Source organism: Rhinatrema bivittatum, chromosome 2 (genome assembly GCF_901001135.1).
Source record: "Rhinatrema bivittatum chromosome 2, aRhiBiv1.1, whole genome shotgun sequence".
Classification (NCBI taxonomy): domain Eukaryota; kingdom Metazoa; phylum Chordata; class Amphibia; order Gymnophiona; family Rhinatrematidae; genus Rhinatrema; species Rhinatrema bivittatum.
This window is the reverse complement of record NC_042616.1, coordinates 140,767,801-140,794,878: the sequence shown is the minus strand read 5'-3', so window position 1 is coordinate 140,794,878 and position 27,078 is coordinate 140,767,801. Positions and strand designations below refer to the sequence as shown.

General features: G+C 45.2%; 1 protein-coding gene across 20 annotated transcripts in view; it reads left to right on the top strand.

Annotated features, from left to right (window-relative positions):
- KIAA1217 (KIAA1217 ortholog) overlaps positions 1–27,078 on the top strand; it is a 925,495-nt gene that overhangs the window by 820,976 nt on the left and 77,441 nt on the right. For all 20 annotated transcript variants that reach the window (XR_003854495.1, XR_003854494.1, XR_003854493.1 and 17 more), the window contains one exon: positions 19,884–20,056. Coding sequence is in view for 17 of the 20 variants with exons in the window: in XM_029588689.1 (XP_029444549.1) it covers positions 19,884–20,056 (173 nt within the window). In the remaining 3 variants the exon portion in view is untranslated. The remainder of the gene's footprint in view (positions 1–19,883; positions 20,057–27,078) is intronic.

The window sequence follows — 27,078 nt, the reverse complement described above, 5'->3', positions numbered from 1 at the left end:
GGTGCTCCCCCGAAGGACGTTGGCGGGCCCTCTTTTGTGCCCATCGCACATAAGAGTGCCCAATAATCCACGCGAATGACATCCTCGGCCACCGATCTGTGCAAAATAAAGGCAAAACAACATGAAGCAGAGGTGAACATAACAAAAAAGGAGGCTACAAACCACCGGCAAAATATTCTGGTGGCCTCACATACTGCCTGAACCTTCCCGAACACCATCTGCCAATCACCATGACCTCACTATCAGGTCGATACAGTAAAGTGTGCTCCGTCGGAGCGCACTGACAGCCTGCTCTGGACGCGTGTTTTCCCTTACCCCTTATTCAGTAAGGGGAGGAAAACACGCGGCCCACCCGCGGCACCTAATAGGGCCCTCAACATGCAAATGCATGTTGATGGCCCTATTAGGTATGCACGCGGGATCCAGTAAGTAAAATGTGCAGCCAAGCTGCACATTTTACTCTAAGAAATTAGCGCTGACCCAAAGGTCGGCGCTAATTTCTTCCGGCACCAGGAAAGTGCACAGAAAAGCAGTAAAAACTGCTTTTCTGTGCACCCTCCGACTTAATATCATAGCGATATTAAGTCGGAGGTCCCCAAAAGTAAAAAAAAGTAAAAAAAAAAAAAAAAAAAAAAAAAAAATTTGAATTCGGCCCGCGGCTGTCGGGACGAAAACCAGACGCTCAATTTTGCCGGCGTCCGGTTTCCGAGCCCGTGGCTGTCAGCGGGCTCGAGAACCGACGCCGGCAAAATTGAGCGTCGGCTGTCAAACCCGCTGACAGCCACCGCTCCAGGCCAAAAGGAGGCGCTAGGGACGTGCTAGTGTCCCTAGCGCCTCCTTTCCCTCGTTTGCACTGCGTCGCCTAATTTGCATGCTGGAGCATACTGGATAGCTCGCACCGGCGAAGGGCCGGTGCGTGCGCCGGGAGAGCGGGCGTTCGTCCGCTCTCCCGCGGTTTTACAGTATCGGGCTGTATCTTGTAAACTTAAGTTTCTGCCGCTGTTGCTGCCCCTATATGGAAAGAATGCGACGAATAGCCTGATATTCCTAAACCCAGGGTTTGTAAAGCTTTTTGCAAGACACGACTAAACTGGTATCTTGTTAACGGGACCTCAGTCGAGTGCACCAACAGCGGTCCGTCGCATGTTGTGCGCCGCATCCGCAAATATGCTTCCGTGCAACGCACCGTTCATGTGGATTCCCCATACCATTCGCGGAGGATGACATTTACTCCTGAACCCAATTGGTCGGTTTTAGACTTGCGAATGCGAAGGGCAAGTTTGCCATCCTCAAGCCTTGCATCCACCAATTGCAAGCAATCATCTGAAGGCCCATGCCTAGAATGAGCCGTCAGCTCGCTAATGTGCAGAGCTGCATAAAAGGCCAGGGAGAACGCACATTTAAATAAAATAGATTCAGTGATATTAAAACATACAGTCTCCAAGCACCCAAATATGTTTCTGAGGATCTCAATAGTTATGGGTTTTCTCATATCCTTTATCTTGTCGCTATCCCTGGCCCATCCCAGCATAGCCCTCTTTATCGGGAACAACGCTGAACAGCGGGGGAACACACCTGCAGACTGGAAAAGAAGGAAATTCCCGCTAAGCAATTCGCCACCGCCGCTCTCGACTTTCCTTGGCTCTTGCAGTGCAGTACATATCTCAACAGTGAGGTCACTGAGAATGGCCAATCAACTCCCTCATGTGGCTCCTTCCTCAAGAAGCTCTGGAAATCAAGCAGTGCGTGGCGGTAACTCTTCCACCTGTTCGCCAACAATGATCTCAAAATCAGGTCCCAAAGTTCGGAGGGCCAAGTTGCCATACCACCCCGGGTATGGGGGTTGGTAAACGGTCTGCCATTGGGGTGAGGCTTCGGAACGTTGTGAATTGTAATCGGGAGAGAGAGTCTGCAATGTTATTGTGCCTACCAGGAATGTGGGCCGCTCGGCAAGTAATATTGAAGTGCAAGCAAGTTAGCACCAAATGCCTGATGAGAGCATTAGACTCAAAAGTGTGTGCGGACAGCACATTAATCACTTGAACAGCAGCCATGTTGTCAGATCTGAACACAATGTGGGACCCGACAAGTGACTCTCCTCATATATGACCACAGCTCGATCTCTCAGATGCCAACACAGCCATCAACTCATGGCACTCCATCACCAATAAAGTCGCAGACCAAACCTGCCCTCTAACCACCAAGGTGCTTCACAAGGCCCCGGACAACAGAAAACCTTGGTTCACATCTGAACTGAAGGCCATCAAGCTTGACCTCAGAAACAAAGAACATATTTGGTGCAGAAATTCTTCACCCACAACTCTATCAAGCTACAAAGCCACCCTCAACAACTACAGGAACACCATCTTCAAAACAAAGAAAGACTTCTTCGCCAAAAAAATTCACCATTTCAGCTTCGACTCCAAAGCTCCTTTCACCTACATCTCTGCTCTTACTAAACCCTCTCCACCGTCCATTCCGGACGACCAAGCTCTCACCAAAGCTACAGAACTGGCCACCTTAGAGAACAAAATTATCAATCTCACCAGACCGTTTGCCACCCCCAACCCCCCTATCCCCCTTTCGATGGCCCCATTATCTCCACAGGTCGCAGGGTTAGAATCCTTCGAAACTATCTCATCACTCGAAGTTGAAAATATCCTAAAGAAACTCAAACCCTCATCCCATCCACTAGACACCATCCCATTAAACCTCCTCATCTCAATCCCAAAGACAATTGTGAATCCCATCGCTAAAATTATCAACTGTTCGTTAACCGAAGGACTAGGAGCGGATTCACTAAAGCAGGCCATCTTGAAACCTCTCCTAAAAAAAAACCCAATTTATCAACCTCAGACCCGGCTAACTTCCGACCCATAGCCAACCTACCCATCATTGCCAAGATTATGGAGAAATCAGTTAATAAACAACTCACAGAATACCTGGAAGAACACAAGATCCTGGCACCTTCACAATATGGATTTCGCAAATCCTTAAACACGGAATCACTTCTGATCTCTCTCACAGACTCCATCATCTTGAACATGGACAAAAGACAATCTCACCTACTCATTCTCCTTGACCTTTCTGCAGCCTTCGATACGGTCAACCATGCAATCCTTCTAGAACATCTCGCAGACATTGGTATCGCTGGTACCGCTCTCGCCTGGTTCCGCTCATTTCTTAGCAACAGATCATTCAAGGTAAAAATCAATAACAAAGAATCACACCCAATCAGCTCTAACCTGGGAGTCCCTCAAGGCTCTTCCCTCTCACCTACCCTCTTCAACATATATCTTCTCCCGCTTTGCCGCCTCCTGTCCAAGCTGAAAATCAAGCATTACATATACGCGGATGATGTTCAAATTATCATCCCGATTAAGGAGTCACTACAAAAATCCCTAAAATTCTGGGACAGTTGCTTCCAGGAAATCAGCGCTCTCCTCTCGAAACTTAACCTAGTCATCAACAAAGACAAGATCGAATTCCTCATCATCTCCCATGAAGACAACCTCTTTACTAAAGAGACAACCACTCTCCCAGTGGGTCAACCACAGGAAGACAGCCACTCGATCACCAACTCCACCTCAACAATTCCGGACAACCTCAAAAACATGTCTTATGTTAGAGATCTAGGTGTGCTCCTGGACAACCAGCTTAACCTCAAAAGATTTGTAAACAACACAACTAAGGAGGGCTTTTTCAAATTACAAGTTCTCAAAAAGCTAAAACCCCTTCTGCACTTTTATGATTTCTGCCTGGTTCTTCAATCAATCATACTCACCAAAGTTGACTACTGTAACTCACTGCTTCTCGGACTCCCTGCGGTCACCATCAAGCCACTACAGATGTTACAGAACGCAGCCGCCAGGATCTTGACGAACTCAAAAAAAAAGGGACCACATCATGCCCATCCTTTACAACCTCCACTGGCTCCCTATTAAATATAGAGTTCTCTACAAAGTCCTAACCATCATGCACAAAAACCTAAACAACCTAGCACCATTGGACCTCACCTTCCAGTTCCGCACTAACAACTCCTCCAGACCGATAAGAAGAGCATACCAAGGCACCCTTTTCATCCCACAATCTAGAACTTCTCTAAGGAATAGGGCTCTTTCCACAGCAGGTCCTACTCAATGGAACTCTCTCCCACCGGATCTCCGTCCAATCTATTTCAAGAAAAAACTCAAAACATGGTTATTCAGCCTAGCATTCCCAGAACCCACATGTTAACCAATACATTCTCACCTTAGCCTCAACATTCCCTTTCTAATTTCTCCTTTCAAGTATATCATGTTTTAATTCGCTCTCAAATTCACTCTCATAGTCTCTATTCACCCGTTATCCCTCGATAAGGGCCATTGATCCCCTCTGGTCTTGCCTTTTTCATGTCTCCTCTTTCTTTCAAGCTCTTTCACTTCATCGATCGTTCCGATCACCCCCTCTGCAACCTGCCCTAACTGTTTTAGGCAATCTAACGCCTATTTTTATCTTTATTGCTATGGTACGCTAATTGTTTATGATATTATTTAACTCTCATACCATGTTACTCAAAGTTTTTTAGATGTTTTTTTGTTCTATGTAATTGCTCAAGGGCAAGTTTTGTTTGTTTCACTGTAAACCGGTTTGATTTGTATCCAATGCAAGAAGATCGGTATATAAAAGCAAAAAATAAATAAATAAATAAATAAATATATGCAGGGCAACAACAATAGGGAATAACTCAAGGAAGGTTAAGTCCTTGGTGACCTTATGCTGTCACCAAACAGGTGGCCACCGCTCTGCACACCAAGCCCCTTGAAAATAAATTCCGAAGCCAACGCCTCCCACCACATCCGTTAATAATTCCAGTTCACTATTCTGTCTGGGTGGATCCTGCCAAAACGATATGCCATTGAAATCCCTTAAAAAGATTTCCCACACAACCAAATCCTGTTTGATTGCACTGGAAACACGTATTTGGTGGTTTTTTTGCGCACCCCAGCCATAGCTAATGATAACCTGCCTAGGAAAGCCCTGCCCATAGGAATTACTCTGGAAGCAAAGGTAAGTAACCCAATCATGGACTGGAACTGCCTCAAGGTGGCCTTCCTAATGCGGCGCATTTCAGAGATTGCCTCGCAAAATTGCACACTTTTTCTTTAGGAAGTCTCGACAACTGGGCCACTGCATCCAGCTCAATCCCGAGGAAGGTAATTTGTCTGGCCGGTCCTTCCGTTTTATCTCCTGCTAAAGGGACACCAAATTGTCTAGCTACCTCCTTTGTAGTGACAAGTAGGTTATGGCAGTCAGCGCCATCCCTCCCCACCAAAAGGAAATCATCGAGGTAGTGGACCACCTGCCTCGCGTCCGATTGCTTTTCAATTACCCACTGTAAAAATGAACTGAACAATTCGAACAATGCACAGGAAATCGAACAGCCCTTCGGTATGCAGCGGTCAAAAGAAAACTGCCCTTTAAAATGAAAACCCAGCAAGTGGAAGGACTCTGGGTGCACCGGCAGAAGGCGAAACGCCGACTCTGTGTCTACTTTAGCCATGTGCACGCAGGGTCCTGCATCCTTGATCATCTGAATAGCAGAGTCGAACGAAGAGGGAGCGTGCGCGGGGGTCACTTCAGAGAGGATGACCGCTGTCAAGAAAAGGAGCAGCAATCCGACTACTAGAAAGCAGACTATGCTGAAGTCCAGGCACAGGAAGCAGGAGGGAGCCAAAAATACAGCACCTGCAATAAGCAATATCGATCAGCATAGATGAGGATCTATTTGGTCATTGACCGAATTACCAGGAGGGAAGGAAAGGTTAAGTATAAGATGGTAGTGCCCCGGCTCTTTTTTGGGAACCATGCCCAGTGGGGATAATACTAAATTCGGAAAGGGTGGAGAAGGAAAGGGACCCGCTATCCTGCCTAAAGACAATTCCGATAGAATTTTCTTCTCAGCCTCCTCCTCATGCATAGATAGTGATCGAGCGTTGCCAGGTGGGGGGTCTGGCATCAGAGGGGCCATAATTTGACTCGGAATCTGGAAACCGTCAGCGAAACCAGTACAAATCTGCTCTGTCCTTTCAGGGAAAGGGTAGCGGTCAAGCCAGGGGTGTATCGCATCAACGCTGACCAGGGTTGGGGCTCGTGAACTCAGCCGGGCGTCCCCCATGTGGCTGCTGTAGCTGTCTGTGATCCCTGGCAATGCAGCAATGTATGGCAGGGTGAGAACCAAAACCGCAGGACGAGCAAGTGTGTTTAAACTTGCAATTCACCCATGTGCAGTGGCCAGCGCTGAACAGCTTGCACACGTCATGCCTCCCTGAGGCTTGAAATGTACTCCTGTCTCTAGTATATCCGGAGAATGAAACAGCTCTATCCATCCATGAGGACTTCTGAAAAGTCATCTCATCCAACCATAGGTCTATTAGTCTATGTTTCCAAGAAACATAGACTAATTGGGGGGATTGTGGGACGTGCTTTTCTGAAAGCGAATGTCGTAGTTCAGCCAAGCCCATCCCCCCCGCCTCTGCACTGTCATAATGGTGTCAAGATACCTAATAAGGAAAGGGAACTGCTCAGGCTCGCGCTCCACAATGACACTCATGAAAATGTGGAATGCCATAATCCAATTATGAATGTGTTTGGCCACTTTGGATCATTTTTCTTTAACTTCGCCCGTTCCCCCTTTTTCTGGCTTATCTTACAAATCAGTAATCAGAAGAGAAAATATATCAATAAATTCACGCTTCCATATTTTCTCCTTAATTGTAGCTGGAACGCTATGAGCCAGAGATGTGACCCCGCATAAAACCTCTTCTGCTACCTGGGGAGCTGAGGTTTGGGAGACTGTAATGGGGATGTGGGTCATAGGAGGAGGAATGTCAACCAGCGACTGTGAGGTATGAACCGGCAACTGTGATACTGGAAGTGGGGGTGGGGTTGACAGGGGGTGCAAGGCACGGGGCGACCTTGGGAAGAGGGACCATTCCTGCCTCCGCCAATACGGTCGCATTAGCCAGCGCACTAGTGCCCCCCAACTCATTCAAGGAGTGAGCATCCCACACCGCTGCTGCCGAACCCTTGCACCCCGTATTCCTCTTTCTCTTGTAGGTATGCAACACGGAGCGAAGCGCCTTGGCCAACTCCCTCTCGGTGTCACTTCCTTCAGAAGACGAGAAAGTATCAAAATTTGAGGGCTTACCTCGTTTTAGCTCAAGGGTAGTAGCATCCAAACTAGGAGCCGTAGAAGCTCCAGCTGATGCACATGGGGCCGTCAAAGTTCCCTATGCGCTGATGCTGCCGGCACCACCACAGAATACTGGGGCCTATCAGTTTCTTGGCTGGGGCCCACAGAATGCCTTTTCTTTTCCGCCAACGCTGATGGCTGATGTGTTTTGGTGCTTCTTTTGCGTGGCGCTGTTGACCGACCTCGTTGAGATGAAGAAGGTGCTATCGCTTCTTGAACGGATGGATATTCCTGTGTGAACATTTGTTCCCCTATCAGAGGTCCCTTGGCCATCCTGTGAGGCAAAAGGAAAGGAGTCCCTGACATGCGCTGCCTTACCTATTCAGTCCCATGCGTAGCTGCGTGCTCCTTAACCTCCAATAGCAGCTGATCGATATCGTTTATTGCAGGTGCTGTATTTTTGGCTCCCTCCTGCTTCCTGTGCCTGGACTTCAGCGTAGTCTACTTTCTAGTAGTCGGATTGCTGCTCCTTTTCTTGACCGCGGTCGTCCTCTCTGAAGTGACCCCCCGCGCTCGCTCCCTCTTGGGGAACCTGAGGCCTTGCCAATATACCAAATGTACCCTCGTCCAGCTGTACTGGAACTCTTTTGGGAGACGCCATCCCAAAATAGGAAATACTGAAAAAGGTGCCGCGGAAAAGAAACCATCAATAAATAAGCAATAACACCAGAAACAAGCTACCCTCTTTTTTTTTTTCTTTTTTTTAATATACTGCATAAGATGGCTACCGCCATTTGTACCCCAGCAGTAATGGTAGCCACCATGAGGTCCCAGGAACAATGGCTGCCGCCCTTTAGCCCCTCAAGCAAATTGACTGTGGGCAACGATTAATATGGCTGCAGCTATGTGAATTATTCTTGTTATTGGTATGTTTTACTAATTTTGTTTTATGAAAAATGGTAATGTTTCTGTTTTTACGTTTGAAAAGTGCTGATCGTTATATGGTCGGGGATCGCTGCTTACATTCAATCTTTAACAATACCAACTAACTCCCCCAATTATAAGTCCTTTTAGATGCCTCAATTGACCGTCATAATAGGCTTCATTGTACAATAAAGGTTCACTTCATTGCCCTGCCTTATATTTAATCATAGGTCAATTTTAATTGTTAACTTTTTGTTTTTTTGATATTACTTGCTGTATATACCTCCACCATTAAAAATTCAAACATTGATCCAATGCATCATAAATCAAAATCTCTATGAGACTTATCTTGTCTGAGATGCAAACATGTTAATGCCGCCCATCCTGCTGATCAACGGTGCCAATGCCCGACACGGGGCCATGTTTCAGACAACGGAGTCCTTTTACGAGGGCTATTTTACTTTGGCAGTCTCTACTTTTATGGAATTCCACGGCCAACCAGAAAACCCTGCAAAAAATTAAGATACTTGGAACCTATATGGTATTAGGCCTACTGTAATGCATCTTGGGCATGACCCCAGAGAGCCACTCAAACAGCAACAACTCTACCTATGAAAATTAATACTGTAAATATTACACCAGGCCTAAAATAGTAATAAACCCCTTATTAGGAAAACAGAACAATCCAAGCTGCTATAAATACTTATATAGAAACTACACACTAATGGAATAATTCACTTCAGGTCACACATACAAAATACAATTAAACCCTCAAATACATAATAAAGAGACCATACAATATAGAATAGAAATGTACAGACAAAAACTAAACTGGAAACCACAACAAGCCAAATTCTGTATGCACTGCAGCAATGTTAAAAACAGAAACATTCAATCTTTAACAATACCAACTAACTCCCCCAATTACAAGTCCTTTTAGACGCCTCAATTGACCATCATAATAGGCTTCATTGTGGAATTCCATAAAAGTAGAGGCTGCCAAAGTAGATAGTAGATAGTAGATTTAGTAGATACGCGCGGAGCCGCACGTATCTGCTAAAATCCTGGATCGGCGTGCGCAAGGCTATCGATTTTGTATAGCCGGCGCGCGCCGAGCCGCGCAGCCTACCCCCATTCCCTCCAAGGCCGCTCTGAAATCGGAGCGGCCTTGGAGGGAATCCTCTAACGCCCTCCCCTCACCTTCCCCTCCCTTCCTCTACCTAACCCACCCCCCCGGCCCTGTCTACACCCCCCCCCTTACCTTTCTCCGGGGATTTACGCCTCCCGGAGGGAGAAGTAAATCCCCGCGCACGAGCGGGCCTCCTGCGCGCCGGGCCGCAACCTGGGGGCGGGTACGGAGGGCGTGGCCACGCCCCCGGATCGCCCCGGGCCGTAGCCACGTTCCCGTACCCGCCCCCAAAACGCTGCCGACACGCCCCCGAAACGCCGCGACGACCGGGCCCGCCCCCCAACACGCCCCCCTCGGAGAACCCCGGGACTTACGCGAGTCCCGGGGCTCTGCGCGCGCCGGGAGGCCTATGTAAAATAGGCTTCCCGGCGCGCAGGGCCCTGCTCGCGTAAATCCGCCCGGTTTTGGGCGGATTTACGCGAGCAGGGCTCTGAAAATCCGCCCCTAAGTGAACTTAATAGCAGGTAATGGACTTCTCCTCCAAGAACGTATCCAATCCTTTTTTAAACAAAGCTATATTAACTGCACTAACCACATCCTCTGGCAACAAATTCCAGAGTTTAATTGTGCATTGGGTAAAAAAGAACTTTCTCCGATTAGTTTTAAATGTGCCCCATGCTGACTTCATGGAGTGCCCCCTAGTCTTTTTACTATCCGAAAGAGTAAATAACCGATTCACATCTACCCGTTCTAGACCTCTCATGATTTTAAACACCTCTATCATATCCCCCCTCAGTCGTCTCTTCTCCAAGCTGAAAAGTCCTAACCTCTTTAGTCTTTCCTCATAGGGGAGTTGTTCCATTCCCCTTATCATTTTGGTAGCCCTTCTCTGTACCTTCTCCATCGCAATTATATATTTTTTGAGATGCGGCGACCAGAATTGTACACAGTATTCAAGGTGCGGTCTCACCATGGAGCGATACAGAGGCATTATGACATTTTCCGTTTTATTCACCATTCCCTTTCTAATAATTCCCAACATTCTGTTTGCTTTTTTGACTGCCGCAGCACACTATACCGACGATTTCAATATGTTATCCACTATGACACCTAGATCTCTTTCTTGGGTTGTAGCACCTAATATGGAACCCAATATTGTGTAATTATAGCATGGGTTATTTTTCCCTATATGCATCACCTTGCACTTATCCACATTAAAGTTCATCTGCCATTTGGATGCCCAATTTTCCAGTCTCACAAGGTCTTCCTGCAATTTATCACAATCTGCTTGTGATTTAATTACTCTGAACAATTTTTGTGTCATCTGCAAATTTGATTATCTCACTCGTCGTATTTCTTTTCAGATCATTTATAAATATATTGAAAAGTAAGGGTCCCAATACAGATCCCTGAGGCACTCCACTGTCCACTATTAACAATAGTGTTAATTAACAATTAAAATTGACCTATGATTAAATATAAGGCAGAGCAATGAAATGAACCTTTATTGTACAATGAAGCCTATTATGACGGTCAATTGAGGCGTCTAAAAGGACTTGTAATTGGGGGAGTTAGTTGGTATTGTTAAAGATTGAATGTTTCTGTTTTTAACATTGCTGCAGTGCATACAGAATTTGGCTTGTTGTGGTTTCCAGTTTAGTTTTTGTCTGTACATTTCTATTCTATATTGTCTGGTCTCTTTATTATGTATTAGAGGGTTTAATTGTATTTTGCATGTGTGACCTGAAGTGAGTTATTCCATTAGTGTGTAGTTTCTATATAAGGATCTATAGCAGCTTGGATTGTTCTGTTTTCCTAATAAGGGGTTTATTACTATTTTAGGCCTGGTGTAATATTTACAGTATTAATTTTCATAGGTAGAGTTATTGCTGTTTGAGTGGCTCTCTGGGGTCATGCCCAAGATGCATTACATTAGGCCTAATACCATATAGGTTCCAAGTATCTCTTATTTTTTTGCAGGGTTTTCTGGTTGGCTCTTCAGCACTGCATGTAAATATAATATACATATTGTAAGTGATATTTTTACCTCAGAAAACTGTGCTTTGAATGTTCTTTTACATGTAAAATCTGTTATTATAAATGCATCATTTTTAATTGTGTGTGAGGAAGGTTTGATGGTGTGGGGGGTGCAAGGCTGTAAAGTTTAGTATCCTAGCACTAGCCATGGGCGTTGCTGTACAAACATTGAACAAAATCTCCCAACTCGTGGTGTCATGTGTTGTGTAATGGGTGAGGGCGCAGTTTTTCGCTTGGCTATAGGCGCCAAATTGCCTGGCTACGGCTCTACACTAAGGCCATGGCAATTAGTCATACCTTTGTTTTCGCATTGCTTGTATGGCAGACATATCTTCCTCCTGGAGATTACACAGTTTCCGTTATTTCCGTCTACTTAGAACTATTTTATGTTGTAACACAACATGAGCAGACTTTGGCTTGCTGGAGGACAGAATACATGGACTCCGGTTATCCTTGCATCACAGGCAAAAATGAAACACGGAGAACCTGCTTACCAAACATACAGCAACAGGGCAATCATTTACATAGGAGCTGCCTTCTCCTCATTCCCCGGGGCCTCTCTGTCCCTCCTCTGAGCCTAAACTTTATTTCCCTACTCGGTGATGTACCCCGCTCAGGGAGATTCACCTGGAGCTGGTCCTTTAAGATGTTCTGAAGGTTTCTGTTCTACATTCCTATGAATACCTATTTTAAAATTATTTCTTAAACTTAGCAAGGAAATTCTCTGCGATTGTTTTGTAAAATTATATATTAAATTTATAAATCCATTATCTTAGACTCGCAAAAAGAAATTTTCTTTCTTTTTTTATGTAGACAGTATTAGCCCACTAATGTACTGTTAACTGATGTACTGTAAGCTGCACCCACACAACGTTTAGTTACTATGGCAATGGAGAAAAGCTTTCTGGTATGTCTGTCGCTCGGACTACTGACTTTTCAGCAAAAGGTGTTTCTGTTGATGTTTGCAGTTCAGTGGCTGTGAAGATTTCAGAACACTGATTGCAGGAAAAGGGATTGTCTGTAACTCTGCCAGGAGGAGAAACAAGTACACCCAGGCACAAGTAGAATACCCCTCCCTCCCTCCCTCACTCAAACATAGCTCAAAAGTTATCTGGGAAGGTTTTACCTGGATAATTTTATTTGAGGATACTCAGCAGGACATTTATCCTGCTGGAATATCCCTGATAACTTCTCTGGCTAATTTTAGCTGGATAAGGTATCTGTGTTATGGCTTTTTGAAAACTGACCACACAGATAGCAGAGACGCACATCCCATAGCTGACATAATCCAGTCCTTAAACTGAAAATAAAATGCTTTTCTTGACCATTGTTGTCTGGACATTTTAAGTCACTATTCAAAACCATTTTAGATGGCTAGCTTACAAGTTAGAGCGCCGCTCTGTCGCTAAGCTCTTCAATAAACTTTTGAAGGAATAATGTATGTATTGGAATTATTTTTAATAAAGTAAATGCCTACACTACCAATGTGGAGAAAATTTTTTTATCATGTGTGTAGATTTGAAAATGTTAAATGGAGTCAGAGAAAGGTTTCATACATAGTGTAGGTGCCCCGCACCTCCGTAAGGTGAACTTATAATCATCAACCTTCCTCCTCCTCCTAGATGAACTTTTAACAATTATTTTTTGAAAATTTTCTATGTGAACTTGTGTTGTCCCTAACAACACATGAAGGACTCTTCCGTGGCAATAAAATTTTAAATGCGTGACCGCAAGGATTACTCCATTATACTCAATGAGAATGTCAATAAAGGGTAAAAAACAGACTTCCCCGATTTAGGTTGGTGTGTCCATCTTCTTCTCCGTTATCCCAACATGTTTCAGACAAAAGTGCCTTTCCTCAGGGGATTCGTTGTTTGCGGAAACCAACTTCACGGAGTCTGCAGCCCTCTCCTCGACGGTTTCTCCTGAGCTCTAGACGTTGTGCCACAAGGCTCTCTGTCGACAGAGCGGCGCTCTTGATTGTTTTTGTTTAGTATAGCAGGTCGCGGCAAAGGTGTATTTTTTGATATAGATTAGCTTACAAGTTAGCCATCTAAATGGCAAGATTTGGGATATTCAGCCATTTAACCAGCTAAATTATAGCCGGATAAACATTGTTACTAGAACTTCGGTATATAAAAAATGCTAAATAAATAAAAAAAATAAATAATGGCTTATCCGGCTATAATTTAGTTGGATAAAAAAGAGGCATTCTGGCAGCGTTCCAGAATGTGCTAAACTTATCTGGCTAACATAGCCAAATTTCAGTTATATCCCGCTAACTTATCCGGATAACTTTAGGCTTGAAGCGCTAGCGTTACCCCTTATTCAGTAAGGGGCCGAAAACGCGCGTCCAACCCCCCCCCCCCCCCCACAAACCTAATAGGGCCCGCAACATGCAAATGCATGTTGCGGGCCCTATTAGGTATTCCCGCGCGATTCAGAAAGGAAAATGTGCAGCCAAGCCGCACATTTTACTTTCAGAAATTAGCACCGACCCAAAGGTCGGTGCTAATTTCTCCGGGCACCGGGAAAGTGCACAGAAAAGCAGTAAAAAATGCTTTTCTGTGCACCCTCTGACTTAATATCATGGCGATATTAAGTCGGAGGTCCCGAAAGTTACCAAAAGTAAAAAAAAAAAAAAAAATTTGAAGTCGGCTCGCGGGTCGAAAACCGGACGCTCAATTTTACCGGCATCCGGTTTCCGAACCCGTGGCTGTCAGCAGGCTCGAGAACCGACGCCGGCAAAATTGAGCGTCGGCAGTCAAACCCGCTGACAGCCGCCGCTCCTTTTACCTGTTTTTACCGCCGGGCCTAATTTGCATACTGAATCGCGCGCAGAGAAGAGTGGCCTGTGCGCGCGCCGGGAAAGCGGGCGTTCGCCCGCTCTCCCACGGACTTTACTGTAGCAGCCCGCTTGTGTGGCTGGATAACTTTTCACTTGGGTATCTTCAAAAGATATCCAGTTAAGTAGCAGTCCTTTAAAAAAAAAAAAAAAGAAAGAAAGAAACTTCACCATGGGTTTCAGGCCCAATTCCCACCCTTACCATCATAAATAGCAAAACCTCTGGCTGGGCAGGAACCTCCTCAAAACCCTTACAAAAAAAAGCATTTATAGCCACTTCTGCCTATGCTGAGCATTTACGCCGATAGCATATGCTTCTAGTGACTTACGCGAGTCCCGGGGTTTTCTGAGGGGGGCGTGTCGGGGGGCGGGCCCGAACCGCGTGGCGTTTTCGGGGAGTGTCGGGAGCGTTCCGGGGGCGGGCCCGGGGGCGTGGCTACGGCCTGGGGGCGTGGCCGCGCCCTCCGGACCCGCCCCCAGGTCGCGTCCCGGCGCGCTAGCGGCCCACTGGCGCGCGGGGATTTACGTCTCCCTCCGGGAGGCGTAAATCCCCCGACAAAGGTAAGGGGGGGGGTTTAGACAGGGCCGGGCGGGTGGGTTAGGTAGGGGAAGGGAGGGGAAGGTGAGGGGAGGGCAAAAGGAAGTTCCCTCCGAGGCCGCTCCGATTTCGGAGCGGCCTCGGAGGGAACGGGGGTAGGCTGCGGGGGGGTAGGCTGCGGGGGTAGGCTGCGCGGCTCGGCGCACGCCGGCTATACCGAATTGATAGCCTTGCGTGCGCCGATCCAGGATTTTAGCAGATACGCGCGGCTACGCGCGTATCTACTAAAATCCCGCGTACTTTTGCTTGCGCCTGATGCGCCAGCAAAAGTACGCCAAATCGCGCGGTTTGAAAATCTACCCCTGTGGCAGCTGACCACAACCACAGTGGGCAGTGCTGTGAGGGACCACAGTGTCAGGCTAGACTCTGGACACAGAAACACAGATTTGAATCTTTTATTAAACAGTTTTGGAAACCACCAGAGGTGGCAGTAGTGAGTAGTAGATGTTGAGCCCGACTGGGTACGTCTCCCACAGGACGCTGGAACAGCGAATCCTCTGCTAGGCTGTGCTGTAGTGGAAAGAGACTGAGAGTTATGAGTACACAATGAGAAGCATTCAGAGTCCCAGGTAGAATTAGGAGAAGCTCCGAGACAGGGAGAGCAGGCCCTCGAGGAGCGAGTACCTGATCCCTTAGAGCAGAGAGACTCAGTTGTATTGTACTCATGTAGCAGTAACAGAGATTCCACTAGAGAGGTCTGGCACTGGAGCAGAGGGCAGGACCTCGAGGAGCGAGTACCTGGTTCCAGGGAAGCAGTATTGTGGAATAGATGGTAGTTGTACTCACAGATGGAAACTGTTAGTGAAGTCTTCCAAGTAGAAAGGTTTGAAGATGCAGGCAGCGACTCAGGGAACATGGGCCCTCGAGGAGCGAGTATCAGTTTCCTGATAGCACCTGAAAGAAGCAGAAGAGGCCCCCGAGGAGCGGGTACCCCGTTAGCAACCCCGAAGGGTGCAAGAGTTCCAGATAATGCTGGAGTGGCAGAGCAGCTTCGGTACGGAGAGCGAATCCCATTCGTGGAGTTTCCGTTGCTAACTCGATGAGCTAGCAAATACTGTAGGCTTAAATATCCAGGCAGCGTGACGTCATATCAGGGGTCGCCCCTGAGGTTCGTTCCAACGTGGAAATAAAGATGAGGGTGGCATGCGCGTGCTAAGGTACCTTGGAGGAGCATGGCGGGAAGCAGCACCAAAGCCGGTCTGGGGACGCCGGAGAGGACGGCAAACAGACGCCGCGGCAGCCAGTAGTCCGAGGTGAGAGGGAGGAGCCGCAAGTAGTGAGAGGTAGGCGGGGCGAAGCCTTCGAAGACCAACGGTCGCAACACCTATGAGGAAAGACTATGAGAAAGCTCTTCAGCTTGGAGAAGAGATGACTGAGAGGGGATATGATGGAGGTCTACAAAATCATGAAAGGACTTGAATGGGTAAATGTGAATCAGTTATTTACTCTTTCAGATAACTCAAGGATTAGGGGGCACTCCATGAAGTTAGCAAGTATCTCATTTAAAACAAATCAGAGAAAATTCTTTTTCACTCAACACATAGTTAAGTTCTGGAATTCATTGCCAGATGATGTGGTTACAGTAATTAGTATAGCTGGGTTTAAAAATGGTTTGGATAAGTTCCTAGAGCAGAAGTCCATAGTTAGCAGGGGGGAATTTGAGGAGCAGCAAACATTGAAAGTTAATACCTGGTCTGAGGCAGGGGTTAAATTTTAGTCTTTATCAGGTGCATGGTAAACAGTAGGTGGAGGAAAGTATACCATGGAAAAGTCTAGTTTGAACACAGCATTCCCTCATCTATACATTGGTATGCACTAATTTTAGCATGTACCTGATAATGTTCTCTGATCCCAGTCTAACATGCACACTAGCTGGTAGATTTTAAAACCCCTATATGTGCCAAAGCCGAGAGATACACACGTGACTCGGCGCGCTGCACAGATTTTAAAACCCGCGTTGGTACGGCTGTATCTCCTTGTATGTGCAGAAAAAAAAAATCACCAAACGGGGTGGGGTGAGGGCATGGTCTGGGCAGGGCATGGGCGGGACATGGGGGGCTAGAACTGCACCATGAAGTCTGCGAGTAAATCTTTATGCGCACAAGCACGCGCCGGGGTCCCCTACTGCGTAACTTTACTTCTGCTATGGACGGCGTGTAAGTTGTAAAATAAAGAAAAATAGGGTAAGTCAATGGGGTCTTATGGCTTGGGGCTAATAGGATAAAAGGGAGGTGAGTTAGCTAAAGGGGTTAGGAAATCCTCTCCTTTACTGGAACAAACTGGGAAAAGAGGTAATTGCATTGGCGCGTGCTTCTAGTAAAATCTCCCCCTCTTACGTGAGCAGGGCGGCATTTGCGCATACATGCGTGTGTCAAAATGAAATCGTGCGAAGATGTACACATGAATAGCAGAGTTTAAAATACGCACATATACACGTATATGTTTTAAAATCACCACATCCATGCGCGTGTGCCGGCAAACGTGTGAACCTGTGCGCCTGCACACGGCTCTTAAAATATACTTCTAGGGGCTTAGCGCATAGCATACTATTTGCTGTGCACAGGCCCTATAGCGTAGAATCCAGCTGTGGTGTTATATAAGAAAGAGTGGTCTTTGAACAGCAGTCAGCATGGAAATTTCTGGGAATCTCTCTTGGTGATATATAGCGCACACAGGACTCCTTTCTCACACATCTGCATGCTTCACCACACTCCTCCTGCATGTGTTAGAGTTTGTTTTGGAATTATGCTTGTGCAATCTGACAGGTTCCTGGAAAAAAGTCCATAAACAATTATTAGCCAGGTAGACTTGGGGAAAGCCAATGCTTATCCCTGGGAGTGGGCAACAAGAAATGGAGAATGTCATTTAGCAAGCTGGATTTACAAAACGTTTGGACAAATTCATGGAGGGAGAAGTTCATAAACTGTTATTAACCAAGTTGACTTAGGGAATAGCCACTACTTATTACCGGCATTAGTAGCATGGGATTTACTTACTGTCTGGGTACTTACCAGATACTTGTTACCTGGATTGGCCACTGTTGGAAACAGGATGCTGGGCTTTATGGACCCTCAGTCTGACCCAATATGGCAATTTCTTATGTTCTTATGTACTATTTGGGAAATGCCAAGTGCTTCCAAGAAATCCGAATTGGCCCCTGTCGGAAATAAGATACTTGACTCAATGGACCCTTGGTCTGACCCAGCATGGCACTTCTTGTGTTCTTATAATACTCAAAAGTGAGGACATCTAGCTTAATCAAATTCCTGTGCACTGGAAGATCTCTGAGGAAGAAGGCTCTTTCTCACCCATTTGCCTTGTGCTGTTTTATTAAACTGTGTCCCCATATTGACCTGTTTGTGCAGAACCTACACAGCACTCTGTACCCTGTCAGTTCTATGTAGAAGAGAGGGGAGTACAGTAAGTGAAGACCGTGCTTATTCATTGATTTTTTATTTTTTTTTTTACCACTTTTCTACTTTTACCCTATTAAAATGACCTCATCCATATAAGTTCAAGGACATTTTCAATAAGATTGGGGCCAGGCCCATACATTTTCTACCGTCCCACTAAGTTTGACCCAGGATCAGAGCATTTTCATGGAAGTTACTGTGCCTCTAGTCAGGTAGATTGATTGAAGCTCTTTCAGCCCCTAATTGAAAAGCATTTGTAGAGCTGTCTTGGTGGCAGTGCTGTGCACTGCAATATGGAGGAACTGAGTTTGATTCCTGGCTCAGATCTTCTACTCCCCTGGACAACTGGGGCTGTGAAGGTGGGAGTCCCAGTCATCATTCAACAGCGACACCATGCTGGGCTCTAACTCTGGGCTAATTGAGCAGGGAGGAGATATAAAATAAGGGGAAAATCTTTAGTTTGTTTTAAATGAAGGTTCATGGTGCTGGATCCCGTTAAGGAAATTACAAGATCAGAAAAAAAAAAAAATCTAATAAAGACATGGCAGACCTGTGTAATGCTTATTAGAGATGTGGTTTGTTTATCACGAATTAGGCAATTTCAACGAAATTGCCTAATTCGTCAGGGGGCCCCGAACCCCGAAACATTTTTTTTTTCGGGTTTGTACGGGGAGAGGGGCACATTTTATTTTTTTAAATTAAAAACCACCCCAAGCATTACAATTAAATATAATACAAACCACCCCCCCCACATCCTGATCCCTCCCCAAGACTTACTAACATTCCTGGTTGTCCAGTGGGGTCCCGCGAACGATTTGTTCCTCCATGCCCGGCGTGCCTGCCTCGCTCAGAATGGCGCCGATAGTCTCTGAATTACTATGTCACAGGGGTTACCGGTGCCATTGGTCAACCCCTGTCACATGGCCATCAGCGCCATCTTGTGCTCTTACCATGTGACAGGGGCTGACCAAAGGCGCTGGTAGCCCCTGTGACATAGTATGGGCAAAGGCTATCGGCGTCATTTTGATTACTGGCAGCCGACAGCCCGAGGGCAGGAGATCGCTCCGAAACCCCCGCTGGACCCCCAGGGACTTTTGGCCAGCTTGGGGGGGCCTCCTGACCCCCCCCCCAAGACTTGCCAAAAGTCCCTGGGGGTCCAGCGGGTGTCCGGGAGCGATCTCGTCGTCGGCTGCCAGCAATCAAAATGACGCTGATAGCCTTTGCCCATACTATGTCACAGGGGCTACCAGCGCCTTTGGTCAGCCCCTGTCACATGGTAAGAGCACAAGATGGCGCCTATGACCATGTGACAGGGGCTGACCAATGGCGCCGGTAGCCCCTGTGACATTGTAATTCAGAGGCTATCGGCGCCATTCTGAGCGAGGCAGGCATGCCGGGACAAATCGCTCGCGGGACCCCACTGGACCACCAGGGATGATGGTAAGTCTTGGGGAGGGATCGGGATGGGGGGGGGGGGGCGTTGTATTTAATGTTTTATAGTAAGTTTTAATGCTTGGAGTGGGTTTTTTTAGCTTCGTTTTCCCGCTTCGTTTTTTGAGCCGGTTTCGTTTTTCTCTCTTAGTTTTTTATTCGTTTGTCAAAAAAACTAACCGAGGAAAACCGAACTTTACCCCAAAGTGTCCGACTCAAAAAACGAAGCACATCTCTGATGCTTATCACACACAAGTTGATAGGCAAAAAAATATATTACTGGGCTCTTCCTTATTCCTAACCCAAGGCTTCCTCTTGGCTTTCTCTTACAGGAATTGTTCATATGCCTGGTGGAAAGAATTCATTAAATGCTGTTGAGTCTACCACTGTCCTCAGTCACCTTCCTCCACCTGTTGGTGCCACCACAATGCAAGTCAGCCTGCACGAACTGAAACACAATGTCTCTGATCTCCGTCTGCAGTTGCATAAGATGAGACAGCTACAGGTAAATGGGGTCGTGCGGAACTCGTGCTCTTAGCCTCTCATGAGGCCATTCCCAGCTGAGAGGTTCTTCTGTGCCTAAAGGTGCAGAGCATGATCCACCACTCCCTAAGCAAGCACTGCTCTTTTACTACCAGACACAGATGGAGCATTAATATTGCAGTTGGCCATCCTCAAACATTAAAACATTAAAAAAGGAATAATTTGCATCCTTATTTTAAACATTCTTATTGAACCAATATTTATAAAGCACTAAATATATTTCCAAGGCAACAAAATGGGTTAGGATTTTAAAGCAGCATTCAAGCTTTGCCAGTGTGAAAGCAGACTAGGCTGTGAAGCTCCCTCACAGTTGTGTACTGTATAATATGTGGTATAGTAATATGCATCGTGCCATGGAGACAATTTGATTTTTTGTTTTAAACAAAATTGCAAGGCTATCATGCACCAGGAACGCTCAAACTTATGGGAGAATGCTCACTAAGCAGCTCTTCATAGGGCAAAAAGGGAGTTAGAAGGAAAGCAGGAGAGAAGCAACTGCAAGCAACCTCTAAACCTATAGAAAAAGTAACTTATTATTAAAATAATTTTCTCCATGGAACAGTATAGAGTGCTATACTATTATGCTTTAATTAGGGCTTCTGATTTTTAGTTAGAACTGAAAAATCCAAATAAAACTTTGCTGATAGGGAAATTGGGTTTTTCAGTTCAGGGGACTCTAGTGGATATCATCTGGCCGCTGTCCTCAATAGGAATATGCATTCGTGTGTCCATTCGTTTCATTTGTTTGGATGCTTATTGCATATTTAAAGAATGAACAAATGTACACACAACGATTGGTGTGCACCTGATGGACGCACGTTAGATGGCTGCGTATACCAAAAACTAACAAATGCACATCCCTAGCCCTCAAGTGGGTCAAGAAGATACACAAGAGCAGTGTCTGAATGATGACATAGCAGCAAGGCCAGCAGGGGAATCCAAACCCTGGTGGCCAATGAAGAGACACCATGGGGAGCAGCGAATGTCAGGCTTCACCAGCCAAAGAAAAAACACCATGGGAGAAGTGGGCCAGTGGGAAGCTCAAGTTCACGGGAGGAGCCAACAGGAAAAGTGAGTGCAAGAGGAAAGGGAAGGGGAAATGAAGAAGGAAAGGGAGAGAGGAAGGAAAAGAGCAATAGGGAAGGGGGAGGGAAGAGGGGACGGGGACAATTCAGCCTCCTACACCCACACACCAGCCATCCTACCAATCACACACACACCCACCATCCCCAAGCCACACCCACCCACTCTTATCTCACTTCACTGCCTCTGGCTACACACTTTCTGCCCCCTCCCAGCCACACACACCCTGCTCCGCAACACTGCATTGTAAAGTTGCATTTTGCAATTGTAACTTAAATAATAAGATGTAAACATTTGAAGATAAATTGATTTGCACCTTAGTAAATTCAATCAACATAAAAATATGCCTAAAATTGTATTTTGTGCCATGAAAACACAGATAAGCACATATTTATAGTATTCTCCCAAAACACCTAATTGTCTGAAAAATAAGCAGTTTTATTAATACCTAGGATCAGAAGTCCTAATTAGAATATGTATAGAATCACATCATATATATTCTAATGTATACACCATTGGGAGAAATTCACAGGCTGTCTTTTGAGTCAGGTAGATTTAAAAACTGCTTTAAAATGCTGGTTTATTTTATCTTAAGTGATTTTCTCCATGGAAAGGTGCTGAATGGCACTGAATTATAGAGGTAGAGATTCTGCTTTAAGTCCGCCGTGGAGGATATTTCCTGTTTGTTTTTCTTATAATACTGCATGTTTAAATTCATCCAACACTGATAAATATTGAAGAAAATGTTCTTTTGTCTCATATGAAGAAAATCTGACTTGGTATTGTAGGTTGATTCTATCCCATTCTTCCATGAGCTCCCACATTCCCCGTGTGCCCATGCACCACTTTCACTGATTAATTTGATTTAAGCATTTCTAATTCACCTTTCTGAGCTAAATGTAGCCCTTCCAAAGCAGTGTACAGCAATAAGGCAGTCTAATCACATTAAAGTACATTTCATACACAGTAATAACAAGAAATATGTCATTTTTTGCTCATATGAATTCTGACCTGAAGAAAAGAGTACTAGCTCTCGAAAGCTAGTCAAGAAATGTATTAGCAGTCCAATAAAAAGGTATCACCTGATATATATCTAGATATCTATATCTGTATATAATTTTAATTAACCTTTTATTTCTGTGCAAGTAATGTCTAAAAATAGCGTATTTAAAAATGTCAGATTACATCATACAATCTTAAAAATACAACAGAAAATAAAAATAAGAACATGTCCCCTATCTCTTTAGAAACAAATCATGCATAATAAAGTGCTATCTATAATGTACAAGTCACAAAAAATACTATGGAGAAAATCACTTAAGATAAAATAAACTAGCATTTTAAAGCAGTTTTTTAATCTACCTGACGCAAAAGACAGCCTGTGAATTTCTCCCAATGGTGTATACATTAGAATATATATGATGTGATGTTATACATATTCTAATTAGGACTTCTGATCCTAGGTATTAATAAAACTGCCTATTTTTCAGACAATTAGGTGCCTCTCTATTTCTCAAAATAATCTGCCCCCTTTCCCCCACTCTAATACTAAAACAGTAAAATCAATGAGACCCTCCAACCTTTTCTTTCTCTCATGAAAACCCCCCTCATGGTAACCCAAAAGATTTCAAAGATTTCATCCACAGAAACTAAAAAGAAGCCGTCTTACAATCCACATATCCTCAATTATCAGGCCGATCCAATAAAGCGGCGTGGAAAACGGGCACTCGGTGTTGAGCTCCTGCTTTCCTAATGTGGGCCCAGCAGCTCTCCTGGGCGCGCGATTGAATATTTAAATGAGGGGACGTGCTGCCAAGGAGGCGCTAGGGACAAATGTGCGGCTGTCAGTGAGGCAGGAAAACAGATGCTCAATTTTACGAGCGACCGTTTTTCTAACCTGTGTGCACAGCACACGTTTTGTTCCTCCGACTTAATATCGGGGGAACCAAAAAGCGTCGGGCGCACATTTTTTTGGAGTGGGGAAGAATAGCTAATAGCCTCATCAACTTGCATTTGCATGTGATGAGCGCTATTGGTGTTGCAGGAGGGTTGGACGCGCTAATCCCCTTATAGAATAAGGGATTGTGGGCGCGCGACCAAAACCCACTTCCAGCCACGGGTTAAACGGTGCACTCGGCCGAGCGCACTGTATTGCATCGGCCTGTAAGGCAGGATACAGCAGTCATCTATTAAAGTGATGGATACTGGAAGGTTTTTAATTTATTATGAAAAATTAAATAATAGCCTCATGACTGGCTATTATGAAAAATGAAGTAAGTTCACAGGGAAAACTATTTCATAAAACCGTAGCAGCCACTAAGAAGGCTCAGAGCTCTTGGTTGTGTTAAATGGCATTTCTCGAATGGGTGACATCTTTAGCAATGCCCCCTGGAGAGACCCTTATGTTCTGTACCGGAAATATATGTTGAGTATCTTAGAAAGATAAACTGGCACTTGACCCCTCAGACAGGAGATGCAAAAATATGGGGTGAATTTTCAAAGAGTTATGTGCAGAAAAATTAGCATATATGAACGTAAGAAGCCTGTACTCTTGTAAGCGGTATTTTATAAAAAGTCAAAAGAATGCACGTACTTTGGAGGTAATTTTCAAAGGAGTTCCGCGCATAAATGTAACATTCTATCGTAGCAATTTTCAAAAGCCCATTTACCCATTTAAAACCCATTGACAATTCAATAGCATATATCGCAGTAACTTGCAAAAGCCCACTTATCCCTTTCAGGTTAATTTTCAAAGGAGTTACTCGTGTAAATGTAAATTACTATCATAGTCATTTTCAAAAGCCATTTATGCACATAAAGTGCACTTACGCTTGAATATCCTATGAACAATTCAATGGCATATATTACAGCAATTCTCAAAAGCCCACTTAATGGGTAAAATGCATTTCACATGTAAAACCCAGTTTTGTGCATGTAAATCCTTTTTAAAATTACCCCCATAATGTTTCATGTGCACATATATGCATGTAAAAAATGGGAGGTCTGGGGGCATTCTGGGGCAGGCCAAAGGTTATGGGGCGGATTTTAAAAGGATTACGCGTGTAACCCTTAAAAAAAAAACCCCTGCACACGCCGAGCCTATTTTGCATAGGCTCGGCGGCGCGCGCAAGCCCCGGGATGCGCGTAAGTCCCGGGGCTTTGCTAGGGGGGCGGCGCGACGTTCGGGGCATTCCGGGGGGCGTGGTGCCAGCCTGGGGGCATTCTGGGGGCGTGGCCAAGGCCACTGGACCAGCCCCCGGGTCGGGTGATTATGCCTCGAGCAGGCGTAACTTTTGCGATAAAGGGAGGGGGGGAGTTTAGATAGGGCTGGGGGGGGTTAGGGAGGGAAGGTGGGGGGAGGCGGAAGGGAAGTTCTCTCCGAGGCTGCTCCGATTTCGGAGCGGCCTTGGAGTGAACGGGCAGCGCGCGCAGGGCTCGGCACGCGCAAGGTGCACAAATGTGCACCCCCTTGCGCACTCCGACCCCGGATTTTAAAAGAGATGCTCAGATACACGCGTATCTATTGAAATCCGGCGTACGTTTGTTTGCGCCTGGTGAGTGAACAAAAGTACGTGCTCGCACTTTTTTTGAAAATGTACCCCTATGTGTGTAAGTTGCTATTTTAAAAGCCACTTATGCACATACATTTGCCAACTTACTCACATAATTTAACTCCTGCTTATTATCTGGCATAATATTAGATTTGTTTGTTATATATAATTGACTGGGTGAGACGTCTGGGTGCACCTGGGGGGAGTTCAAGCTGAAGAACCAGGGGGATCTTGATAATCTGGGGAAGGACTGGGCAAACTGGTGGAGTAATTAGTAAACTGGGTAATTTCAATTACGCACACACAGGTCGATTTTAAAACGAGCGCACTTGCGCCCATATATGTGCTTAACGGCGCACGAGAGGGGATATCCTAGAATAATTAATTGTGCACGTACTTGGGCACATATGTTTTAAAATGCACCAACCATGTCTAATTATGCTCCTAATTTTAAGAGGTTACTCGAACACAGCTAGCATGCTTGTGACTTAAATAGAACCAGGTCGGCTTTTACGCACGTACGTCAGCGAATTCTAAAGCATGCTTGTGCGAGGCACATTTCCAGTTTTCCAATTAGTCCACCAGTTTCTCTAGTTAATAGCGGGGGCTTTCAGACTCCTGTCTTTCGTTAATCCTGCACACCGCCCAGTTGACCCGGACCTCTCACTCTGTCCTTTAAGCTCTAAAACTCGAGCTCTCCACACCTGCTCCTCATCAGGAGCAGCAGTAAAGTTAGGCGGATATCTAAGTGCGCGTGCACTGCGGGTTCCATTTTTAGAATTCAGAGTTAGGCGCGCAAGTCTTGGCCCTGCCCCAGAATTCCCATGCCCTGCCTGAGCCCCACCCCTTTTCCGCCCTCTTACTCCTCACGCGCACGCAGATACAAAAGCTCGCGTATTGTGTGACTTTTTAAAATCCACATTGCTCACGTGTGGACCACTTACATGTATATATGATGGGCATTTTTTTTGCACGAGCAATGCTTTTAAAATCAATTTGACATGTTTAAAATTTGCTGAATTACACGTTTATTTTTACAATATTTAGGAAAGCGAGTATTTCAGTGCTTTGAAGTACTCGCTTTCAGTGCATTGCATGTATTCATGCATTAGCATCCATATGCGCATATGTTCCAGGATAAAGATGCACATATTTTATAGTACGCACGTCTATGATACACACGGGTTATAAAATACTATCATAGATCTACATGCGGCCATAATCATGTGTATGTGCCTCTGCATGCATTTCTTTGAAAATTATCCTCACTGGGCACAGAGCCGGTGCTTCCATTAGGCAAACTAGTTTGTTGCCTAGAACGCCAATGTTTTGGGCAGCAGCAAAATATTGCCAGACGAGGCAGAGAGGGGTGCTGTCCCAGAGTTAATTCTTCCCAAAAAAGGGAGAATTAATCAGGAGCCACAGCCGCCAGTGGAGGGAGCACTGTGCTAGAAGTAAGATGTGGGGGGGATGTGTGTGAATTCCAAAAGATTCACTTAGGGCACCAAATATTCTTCTACCGGCCCTGCCTGCGCACATAGATTGGGTACATAGTAACAGACACAAAAAGGGGTTGAATTAGTACAAATTTGAAATTTATAGGCAGTAGCACCAATCAACACGACTTTAACCCTGGCTACTGTCCATTCATGCATCTTTTCATATACATTCATAACTCAATTATCTTAACATCTATCTAAAGTTGAGAGTATATATATATACATATCGCCTTTTATTTACCTCATGTTTGGATCAGAAATGCCTCGCACTCAGGCCGTTAACTCTTACCAAATATCAATAGGGGAATAGGTCTCTGGCTGAGTGTATGTCAGGAGCACTTTTGATTAAACTGGACAATCTAAAAGCTTGAAAAAAAATTAAACCAGCTTTGAAATGTATCTAGGAAGAGCATGAGGTTCCTGGTAGGATGTATGACTCTTCCTATACATTTTCTGATTGTAACCTCAATCTCCATGACAGCCTCCCAGCTACTTTTTTTTTTTTAAGTGCTCCTTTCCCAGCTCCCTGGAAAATCACATCCATCTACAAACCTCTTCCCCTACTGCTATTTAAATTTCCCAGCAAAACACCTTAAATTTGCAGCATTGAATGCTCAGCCATTTCTGATCCAAGCATGAGGTTAGTAAATGTCAAATATATTGTCCACTTTAGATATATATATTTTTTTTTAAATGATTGAATTAAAAGCATATATGAAAGATGTGCACATGGACAGTAGCCTGGGTTGAAACCTTGATGATTAGTGCCACTGCTTACAAGTTTCAAACTTGGACTGAATAAAAGGAAACAGTCCTAAGATAAGGGCACATGCAAAAGCATGAATAGCATG